The following is an 11,699-nucleotide window of genomic DNA, read 5'->3' on the forward strand; positions in this document are numbered from 1 at the left end:
CCCCAACAAGTCCTACCAGGCTGCAATTACACTTGTGGAGATATACAAATTCCATATCCATTTGGCATAGGAAATTCAACAACACTAGATCATACACCATGTTACATGGATTCTAAATATGAGCTCACATGTAAAAAGTCAAAATTAATCTATGATAAGACTATCCAAGTCCTACACATAAATCCCCAAAGTCAAATGGTAATGAAATTTTTCGTCTCACATCTCTGTACTAGTGGCAGTATTAGTAACAGTACAATTAATTTCGATGAAGCGAATAAACCTCGTATCAAAGTTTCTTCTTTCACAATTTCAAGCACGGAAAACAAATTCATAACCGTTGGTTGCGACAGTAGTGGATATCTCAACATGAATTTCAAGGGTGAAACTTATACAACAGGGTGCTCAACAAGCTGTCATAATTATGATCCTAAAATGGTAATTGGGAATAACACTGGAAAATGCACAGGTTTAGGGTGTTGCCAAGTTGATATTCCTCCGCTTATGAGATATCTCACTATACAAACATTTAAATTCCCAAGTTCTACATCTCAGAAAGGTTGTAGCTATTCCTTTATTGCAAAACAAGGATCCTATAATTTTTCTGTACAGCATATAAATAATCTAACAGATCAAACTTTTCCCATGGTTGTTAATTGGGCCGTTACAAATGAATCATGTCAAATAGCACAAACTACAGGTAGCTATGCCTGCAAGGAAAATAGTGAATGCGTTGATAATGATCCAGATTATGACGGTTACAGATGCAAGTGTTTGGAGGGTTTTGAAGGAAATCCATACCTTCCTGGAGGCTGCAGAGGTAACAGACATAGCATAATTGTATACTATTGTTTTTGTACTTTAATTAATTGATTGTGCTTCATATTTTCAATGTTTTATTGAGTTTGCTTCCTCTAAATGTTGAGTATGAAACACATTTTAAATGTGGTTGGTCACACTAAGATTTTAGATAGTGTGATTCATCATAGTGAATTAGGATTCATTGAATTAGGATTCATCATAAGACAGGGATGAATTGTAGGATACTAACAACAACCATGGTTTTATTGGGTTTCAGACGTCGACGAATGTGTAAAAAATTTACATGAATGCAAAAATAGCACAAATTGTAAAAACACAGCTGGGAATTACACTTGTTTCTGTCCTGTGGGCCAAATGGGAGATGGGACAAAGGAAGGAGGGTGCCAACTACATGATGGAAATGCATTTGGAATAGTACCTACTTTGTTCAGTAAGCAGAAAAACACAACTAATTTTATTCTATTGACATTTTCCTTTTCAAATCTAATGTGTTCATCAAATATATATATATGTTACTGATATTAGTTTGGGGACATTCCAAAAATTGGGTGCAGGAGGAGTAGGAGCAGCATTAGTACATACTGCCCTTGGTAAGCAGCAAAACACGCCTAATTTTGTTTTTCAAATCTAATGTGTTCATTAAATATATATGTTACTGATATTAATTTGGGGTACATTCCAAAAATTGGGTTCAATATATTTTGGATGCAGGAATAGGAGCAACATGTATTGTTGTTTTTGTGGGGCAGATGATAATCTCCAAATTGAAAGAGAAATTCTTTAGGCAGAATCAAGGTTCTATTTTGGAACAGAAACTACTTCAAAGAAAAGACTCGTCTAAAATAGCTAATATTTTCAAGGAAAATGAACTAAGGAAAGCCACTAACAACTATGTTGAGAGCTTAATCATAGGTAGAGGAAGTTTTGGTACAGTTTTCAAAGGGGTACTAGAAGATAACAGAATTGTTGCTATCAAAAAGTCCAAAACAATAGATCAAAGCCAAATTGATCAATTCATTAATGAGGTGGATGTTGTGTCCCAAATAAATCACAGGAATGTGGTTAAACTCTTGGGGTGTTGTCTAGAAACAGAAGTTCCTCTGTTGGTTTATGAATTTGTTAGCAATGGTACTCTTTCTGATTTTATACACAAAAATAAAGAGAATAATCCAACTTGGGAAATTCGTCTTAGGATAGCAACAGAGGTAGCTGGAGCTTTGTCATATCTACATTCAGCTGCTTCGATGCCCATTATCCACAGAGATGTCAAGAGTGCTAACATTCTCTTAGATGGAACCAACACTGCCAAAGTATCTGATTTTGGAGCTTCAAAATTAGTACCACTTGACCAATCTGAAATATCCACAAAGGTGCAAGGAACTATTGGCTACTTAGATCCAGAATATATGCAAACAAGCCAATTGACTGAAAAAAGTGATGTATATAGCTTTGGGGTAGTTGTTGTGGAGCTTCTAACAGGGGAGAGACCTTTTAGTATTGCTAGGCCAGAAGAGACAAGAAATCTTGCTAAGCATTTTCTTTCCTGCTTGAAAAAGGATAATGTGTTTGAAATTATTCAAGATGGTATGTTGAATGAAGAAAACAAACAAGAGATCAAGGAGGTAGCTGTTCTTGCGGCAAAGTGTTTGAGACTAAAAGGGGAGAAAAGACCAAGCATGAAGGAAGTGGCTATGGAATTGGAGGGAATGAGGTTAATGGAGAAGCACTCTTCGACCAACGAAGACCTAAATGAATCATTATCTAACATTTATGAACTTGGTGAGAGCAGCAAGCATGGAGATATTGGAGGATAGAAGATGATTGGGATGTGAAAAAATGCAGTTCCATTTCGTTGTTTTAGAAGTTTTTTCATGCATATTTTATTTTATATGATAATCCAAATCATTTTGTAATTGTAATGTAATTTGTTTATATAACTAATGTATTGTGTGCATGGCTATCCTGTTTTTTAATTTTGTGGTTTTTAGTGTGGTGTGTATTCCTTATTTCTTGTTTTCATAGGTTTTGTTGGACCTGTGTACTCCTTATCTCTTTGGCCCTAGAATAATATCCTGTTGTTTTGGATAGTAGTTTTTTAGTGGCTTTGAGTGTTTGTAATCCTTCTAGCATTCCTTTTAACTTCTTCTCTGGGGCTTCGCCTCCTAGCTGTTAACTAAGATTTATATATTATGATGTAAAGGTAGAGATGGAAGTGTTCTATTGTAAAGAATAGTTGTTTTCAAGTACATCAATTTTAAGGACCTTTTAGACCGATATAATTAACAGGTTTTCGGTCGATTGAACCCTAGACGGACCTCTTGCATATAACTCCTTCGGTATCCCAACCCAAACTATTGGACTACTCTTTTGGGGTAAAGTTTCTAGTCCAATTGCTAAATTTGGTTAGTTTGGTTTTGATTGTACAAATTGAGAAGAGATTTGAATTCACAGATTGTGATCTCGTATTTCACATGAGTAAAAATAGGTGTTATGATCTCATATTTCACGAGTTGTTTCCTAAAAAAAAAAATGTCGTGAGAGATCCAAATATTTCACAATATCAGCAAAGCAAAGATACTCACTTCAGCCACTAAGGCTGTTAGGATTTTCGAAGCATTGTTTTGAAATCACCTTGGTAATCAAGTCATGGTGATAGAATAATCAAGGAAGAAAAAGCAAAATAAATAACATGTAATTTAGCAAAGAAGAAATGTTCTTATAAGAATACCACTCTTTAAATTCTATGGCCAAAGAATGATCATACAATAATAATTACCTTAGAAGAATGATAATTATGATGCATCATTGAAATACTTCCTGTCATAAATCCTTCAAAAAGCTTGAACATGGGATTCCAGTCATTTATGATAAATATCGTTGACTAACCGGACTAAGAGTCATGTAGTAAAGAAGTCCAATCCCAATTGGATCTGGATTACCTGCAGTAACGCGGTAAAAGATCACAATCACTGATTTTAAATCGGACGGTACAGATCACACATCAGTAAAGTTATGTAAAAGTGATCTCAGACGGTCCCGATATGTTACAGCGTCCTGCTGTATTAGTGGGAAACCCAAATCCCAATCATGAAATATTTTTGCCTAAATTGCACATTTGACCCCTTAATTTATTTTGTGGTTTCACTTTGGTCCATAACTATGTTTTGTTCCCTTTTTTTTCCATTTCTTCAATTAAAATTGAATAAACCATCAATTTAGTCCATAAATTGTCACTCTCTCTCTCTCCAATTTAGTCCTTAAACTATTTAAATATAATAAATCGTCCATAAACTATATGAAATTTGTCAATTTAGTCCCCAAAGTATATTAAAAAAGCGGTCAACTCAGTCCCTCACATCACATCTTCATAGAAAAGACTAAATTGACGGATTTTATATAGTTTACGGACTACTTATCATATATTTACATAGTTTATGGCCTAAATTGATGGTTTTAGGGGACCGAAACGGAACAAAAAATAAGTTATAAGCTAAATAAGCTATGAATATCTAGGAAATTATTCTTCAGCACAAGTTGCAGAGTGTCAATGCAGCTCCCTAAACAGGTATGATATGAATGATCAGTGTGAAATGTGAATAAGCTAGTAATTATAAAAGCAATATAAAACTGGATGATCTAGTAGAATAAATCAATAATTTGAATGGATGCATTTATGATTGAAATTGAGAGTGGATGTGTATGTAACCCTAACCTGCTTCAGTGGAGTGATACGCAAATTATGCAACATCGAGAGATACATGAAGGATGAAATCTTCAACTGAGAAGCAAATCGGTGATTGCTTTGGATAAATTTCAAAGATCGTGAAAAAATCGATTAAGAAAAGCGATGAACAAGAGCGAAAATGTGCGGGAACATTCTTTTACATAGGGGGGTCGATATCGATGGATGGAATGAATTTGGATTTGGATTAACTTATAAGCTCAATTAATCCAAACGGGCCTAAATATGATTTTAATCCACTGCAAATATGATATTTTGATTTTGATCTTGTAAAAAAATAATTTTGATTTTAGTCCTTGTAAAATCTCAAAACTTTTAAAATGGTTCTTGCGTTGTATTTTTTGGTGACATTTCAAATTTCTGATAAATTGGTAGATGCTGAGTAGATTTCATTTTCTTCCATTCGTACTTCTTTCTTCAACAAACAATAAACCCTAATTTTTCATTCACTCATTTATATTTTAAACGGACCAAATTCAATTTTTTTAATTAATTTTGTTTTTATGAAAAAAATGAAAATTTAAATAGAAATGTTATTAAAATATTTACGTCAGTAAAGGAAGTCTACTCGACATATGTCAAATCATCAGAAATTTTTTTAATAGTTAATGGACCATTTTAAAAGTTTTGAGATTTTGCTGGGACTAAAATCAAAATTATTTTTTTACAGGGACCAAAATTAAAACGAGACATATTTGCAGGGACCAAAATCATATTGAAGCCTTTCTTTTAAGATGTTTAATCAAATTCATCCGTTAAACATTTTTAATCCATCTATTAAGATGTATAATTTTTAAAAATAAATTAAAATATATTTATTGATTATTTTAAAAACATAATTTTATTTTATGATTGAATTTGGAGAATTTCTTTTGGCGTCATCTTTTCCGCACGCCCTATTGCTTTTCAATTATGCTCTTTCGCTACTTAAGTAACTATTAAAATGAAAAATTCTGAGAAATTTTCAACTATAATCCGCTACTTAAGTAGCAGATCAATCGGTTGTTAAGTCTATTGCATCAATCAAAGGTCTGTCAAGTGACCAATATTATTTGACAAATTGTGCTGCCATGATACTAGTACTAGTCAATGGGGAGGCAACAAAAAATCTATAAATACCCCCTCACTCACCTCTTCCTCACACTCACCTTCCCTCTCTTCTTCTATTTTTTTCTTCTTCTTTATTCATTGTTATTTTGTTTAGTTTTGATTAGTTGTTGTCATTTCGTCTGTAAACGATCGCATAGTTCGACGTCGATAGTCATAACGATCTTTTCAATGTTATTTTAAAGAGGATGATTGAGATCGTTATGGTAATCGACGAGAGACTTTTGTGGCCAATTTGAAAATAATATGAATAACCATCAGTTGTGTGGCAGTTGACCAAGTTTGACTTTTTTGTTGCTTTTACCATCAGTTGAATTTGATTTGGGGGTCAGTTCTGACATCAAGTGATTCTAACATTCTCCCAATCGTAATTGCGGGAGATCGAACTGTGGTCCTCCATACTAAATTCAGCATCAATCACCACTGAAACCAACTAACAATTGGTGACCAACGTTGACTTCTAGTAACTATTAATATATTATTATAATTAAATTAATAAAAAAATTATTTATAATATTGCCATGAATATTTATCATTTTAAAGAGAAAATACTTAAAAACTACTAGTATTTATTACTGGCCCGTAAATTATTTTTTTGTTATTAGGCCTATGCATATTTTCTCTACTAGTCCAAAATGTTTTCATTCATTTTTATTTTTTTTTGTTTCTAGTTCTTTTTCTCTAATTTTTTTATTTCCAAAATTTAGAGTCACTGTTTTAGTTTTACTGACACTGGTTGAGAAAAATTTGGAATTATACAAAGTATTGTCAAGTTATGCTGTACTAGTTCTTTTAAGAGTATCAATTTATATTTGTTGCCATATGTCGGAAAATCCTCTTCTCACCAATATTCACTCTCTTAATAACCCTAAAATAACCCTATCCACTTAGGATAAGTGAGACGCAAATAGGCTAAGATTTTCTCCACGTATGAAGGGGGTCCAAACCCAACAACATCATGGTCTTCAAAATTTTACGAGAAGTTTTCGCCTACTCGTTTTATCCCACAATGAGTGATTCATCGACCATTTCATACAATTGAAAAAAAAAAGTGAAAATGAATGAGAAAGAGTGATATTAAATTATCATTTATCATTTATCATCTATTAATTGGTGTATCATGGGCATAACCACTTGTTAAGAATTCAAATTTATAATTATTTTTATGAAAGTTGTATAATCAACACCTTAAAATTTTAATCTTATTGTTTACCAAAAAAAATAAAATTTAATCTTATTTTTTTTATTTCCCTTTTTAGTTCATCGACAATATCCCTGAATAATTGTTAGCAAGATCTAATTTAAAATAGAAACAACTTTAGTCACGTGATTAAAATTCATATCCAAAGCAAATGAATCCTCACTTTCTTGGAAAAAATATTTGCAAGTGTCCATGTATTTTTTTTCCAAGTAATTTAGTAGTTAGAATTTCATCCTTAAAATGTATGAGTGAAATATTTGGAGTTTAAACCAACATATATAAAAATAAAATATAATATCATTACAAAAAAAATACTATTGGATCATGAGGGAGTCCGTGAGATCAACACATCGAGCATTGAACAACTACACAAGTGAGTTGAATATCACATTTTAACCCAAAACATTAAAATGTTAGGTTTATGGATCATCTCATCTTTAAACCATTCAACATTTACTGTTCAATCCGGTATAAGACTCAACTCACACTTAAAATACCAACCGATATAATATCTGTATCAACTGAGTTAAACACTCGATCAATAGAACTAGACTACAATATATTTGTATTTATGAGTCACTTTCACTCATTTTTGTGTGGACTTTTCATCTATTATTTAAACCATGGGCATTGATAATGCTGGATGTTATAGAGGTCAGCGACAAAAATTGACGAAAGGAAGTTTATTGGTCGTTTTCAAAGGCAACCACCAGCTGTGTAATCCATTCCATCAAATGAGAAAGAAAAAAAAAAATTATTTTATAGAGAAAAAAAGGACATTTCTTGCCTAGGAAGCACCGACACTCCTTAGATTAGGCGTGTCCGTGTCGGACACGTGTCGGTATCCGTGTCTGACACCGACACTTATGATTACACTAAATTATGTCACTTTTCCAAATTTTTATCAGTGTCGACGTGTCAATGTCCGTGTCGTGTCCGTGTCCATGCTTCGTAGCTTCTTGCCATTTGCCGGAACAAGTCTCATATTAAAATAGCCACCCCCACCGACCCCTTCCGTCAACTTGGTTGCATCACCATCACCAACTTGATAGTTGAAGCAAGGGCATGTGTGCAGCGGTTATTGTTTTCCTTATTTAATTCAGTTAAGTTATTTATTTATTTATAAAAAGAAAAATGAAAAAAAAAAAGAAGTAAAATGTGATGCAGCAAATTCTTGATGTCATTGGTTGTCATTATAAAATGAGAAAAACCAATATGCACGGTGTAAAATAATTTTAGACGTTAACCAATGACAATCATGTACTTCGTCATGTACTCTACTTTCTTTACATGACATGGAACATTGATGATTTCTTATTGGATGACTGTGTAAAACTATTTTACACCATAAATGCATCTTCAAATTATATGAATAGTGTTACACGATTCTTAAACCACACTTAAAAAGGGGCGAATGGAATATTAGATTTTGGCATATACATGCCCATTAAACTCAATTTCTTTTTATATTGGTTTTGCATTATTGGCGTGGTAGAAAATTCAGACAGAAGTTATTCAATTTTCCAAAATTTTTGCAACTTGCAAGTCAAGACAACTTATTGTAGCAATATAATACTCCTACTCACAAAAGAAAAACTAATAAAAATATGATCAAATATATATATACAACAAAATTCAATAGAAAATTTTGTGATTCAATGCCACAGTTCTAAAAGGCCTATCATTTTTCTATCACTTAATTTGTGATTCAATTCAAGGCAATGCATTTTCCAGTAATAATGCTTACTGCATTATCCATGTTGGTTGAAGCAGTTGTATCTGATGAACCCCAACAAGTCCTACCAGGCTGCAATTACACTTGTGGAGATATACAAATTCCATATCCATTTGGCATAGGAAATTCAACAACACTAGATCATACAACATGTTACATGGATTCAAAGTTTGAATTTGAACTAACTTGTGTAAACTCAACATTAATCCGTGGTGAGAATATACAAGTCCTAAACATAAATCCTCAAGGTCAAATGGTAATGAAATTTTTTGTCTCGCATCTTTGTACTGATAGTAATAGTAATAATACTGAAAAAGCCAATAAACCTTTTCTCAGAGATCCCTCTTTCACAATTTCAAGCACGGAAAACAAATTCATAACCGTTGGTTGCGACAGTTATGGATATCTCAACAGTAATTTCAAGGGTGCCACTTATTCAACAGGGTGCTTAACAAGATGTTATGATTATGAACCTAAAATGGTAAATGGGACCAATACTGGAAAATGCACAGGTTTAGGTTGCTGCCAAGTCGATATTCCTTCGCTTATGAAAAATATTACTATTCAAACATTTAGATTCCCAACTTCTACACTATCTCAGGATCAGGAAGATTGTAGTTATTCCTTTATTGCAAAACAAGGATCCTATAATTTTTCTGTAGACCATATTAATAATCTACCCAACCAATCTTTCCCCTTGGTTGTTAATTGGGCTATTACAAGTGAATCATGCCTAATAGCACAAACTACAAATAGCTATGCCTGCAAGGAAAATAGTGAATGTGTCGATGATGATTTTGATTATGACGGTTACAGATGCAAGTGTTTGGAAGGTTTTGAAGGAAATCCATACCTTCCTGGAGGCTGCAGAGGTAACAAATTGAGCATAATTGTATACTGTTTTTGTAGTTTAATTAATGGCCTATACTTCATATTTTCAATGTTTTATAAAATTTGCTTCCTCATTTTAAAAAGTGGTTGACTATATATGTAAAGTTGACAAAAAGTGTGGTTGATCTCACTGTTTTTGTAAAGTTGACAAGATAGGAATCATGTTCGAAATAGATACATACAAACTAAAAATTTGTATAGATTGAATTCAGTTTTGTATTAAATCGAGATATGACTCGGATATATTGTAGGATACTAACGAGTAACGACCATGGTTTTATTCTGTTTCAGACATTGACGAATGTGCAACAAATTTACATAGATGCAAAGATAGCACAAATTGTAACAACACTCCAGGGAATCACACTTGTTTCTGTCCAGTAGGCCAAACCGGAAATGGAACAAAGGAAGGAGGGTGCCAACTACCTAATGGAAATGCATATCCAATAGTACCTACTGTCCTTGGTAAGCATCAACAAACAGCTACCTAAGTTTATTCTATGTTCATTTTCGTTTACAAATCTTATGCTTGTTCGTTAACTATATATGTTACTGACATTAGTTTGGGGAACAATTCAAAAATTGGGTTCATTATATTTTTGATACAGGAGTAGGAGCAGCATTTATTGTTCTATTTGTGGGGATAATTTTCATCTTAATATACCAAAAGAGGAAACTTACCAAATTGAAAGAGAAATTCTTTAGGCAGAATGGAGGTTCTATTTTGGAACAGAAACTTCTTCAAAGAAAAGACTCATCTCAAATTGCTAATATTTTCAAAGAAAATGAACTAAGGAAAGCCACTAACAACTATGACGAGAGCTTAATCATCGGTAGAGGAGGTTTTGGTACAGTTTTCAAAGGAGAACTAGATGATCATAGAATTGTTGCTATCAAAAAGTCGAAAACAATAGATGAAAGCCAAATTGAGCAATTCATTAATGAGGTGGATGTTGTCTCCCAAATAAATCACAGGAATGTGGTTAAACTCTTAGGGTGTTGTCTAGAAACAGAAGTTCCTTTGTTGGTTTATGAATTTGTTAGCAATGGTACTCTTTCTGATTTTATACACACAGAAGGTAAAGTGAATAATACAACATGGAAACTTCGTCTTAAGATAGCAGCAGAAGTAGCCGGAGCTTTGTCATATCTACATTCAGCGGCCTCGATACCAATTATCCACAGAGATGTCAAGAGTGATAACATTCTCTTAGATGGAACAAACACTGCCAAAGTATCTGATTTTGGAGCTTCAAGATTGGTTCCACTCGACCAAACTGAAATAGCCACAATGGTGCAAGGAACTATTGGCTACTTAGATCCAGAGTATATGCAAACAAGCCAATTGACTGAAAAAAGTGATGTATATAGCTTTGGGGTAGTTCTTGTGGAGCTGTTAACCGGGGAGCGGCCTTTTAGTTTTGGTAGGCCAGAAGAGAGAAGAAGTCTTGCTATGCATTTTCTGTCCTGCTTGAAAAAGGATAGCGTGTTCGATGTCATTCAAGAAGGTATGTTGAATGAAGAAAACAAACAAGAGATCAAGGAGGTAGCTGTTCTAGCGGCAAAGTGTTTGAGACTTAGAGGGGAAGAAAGACCTAGCATGAAGGAAGTGGCTATGGAATTGGAGGGAATGAGGTTAATGGATAAGCATTCTTGGATCAACGAAGACCTAAATGTAGAGGAGAGTCGCTACTTGCTTCATGAATCATCGTCTAGCATTTATGAACTTGGTGATAGCAGCAAACATGGAGATATTGGGTATGACAGCTTGAAAGATCATGTATTGATTGCCTTGGATGATGGAAGATGATTGGAATGTGACTAAATACATTTGTATTTCATTATTTTTGTTAGAAGTTTTTGCATGCATAATTTATTTTTATGAATAATCTAATTCATTATGTAATTGTAATGTAATTTGTCTATATAATTAATGTGTTGTGTGCATGCCTCCTAGTAGTTTAAACATTGCAATTCATTTCCAATCATTGACTGATACAATGACAACCATTCATAATTTGTCGTGTCATTAAAAAGTTTAACTTTAGTCATAACCACACCATAAAAGTCATCATAATACACAAGATGATTTGAGGAGAATAAAAAATATTATTAAGAGTCTTTCGCATGGTAAATGACTTCAGCTTGTCCCGACACTCTCTTGAATCGCATTAGTTCTCTCACCAACTCTGATGTGACGTCTA

The 11,699-nt window shown here is 33.3% G+C and overlaps 1 protein-coding gene across 1 annotated transcript; it reads left to right on the forward strand.

Annotated features, from left to right (window-relative positions):
* Positions 1-342: 342 nt before the first annotated feature.
* On the forward strand, positions 343-11,459 carry LOC123893723 (wall-associated receptor kinase 3-like). The gene is made up of 7 exons (XM_045943525.1): positions 343-817; positions 1,076-1,249; positions 1,374-1,409; positions 1,531-2,598; positions 8,580-9,476; positions 9,787-9,960; positions 10,104-11,459. The coding sequence occupies exons 1-7, from the start codon at positions 367-369 to the stop codon at positions 11,303-11,305; spliced, it is 4,002 nt and encodes a 1,333-aa protein (XP_045799481.1). The 5' UTR covers positions 343-366; the 3' UTR covers positions 11,306-11,459.
* Positions 11,460-11,699: the final 240 nt, after the last annotated feature.

This window comes from Trifolium pratense, linkage group LG1 (assembly GCF_020283565.1).
Source record: "Trifolium pratense cultivar HEN17-A07 linkage group LG1, ARS_RC_1.1, whole genome shotgun sequence".
Taxonomy (NCBI): Eukaryota; Viridiplantae; Streptophyta; class Magnoliopsida; order Fabales; family Fabaceae; genus Trifolium; species Trifolium pratense.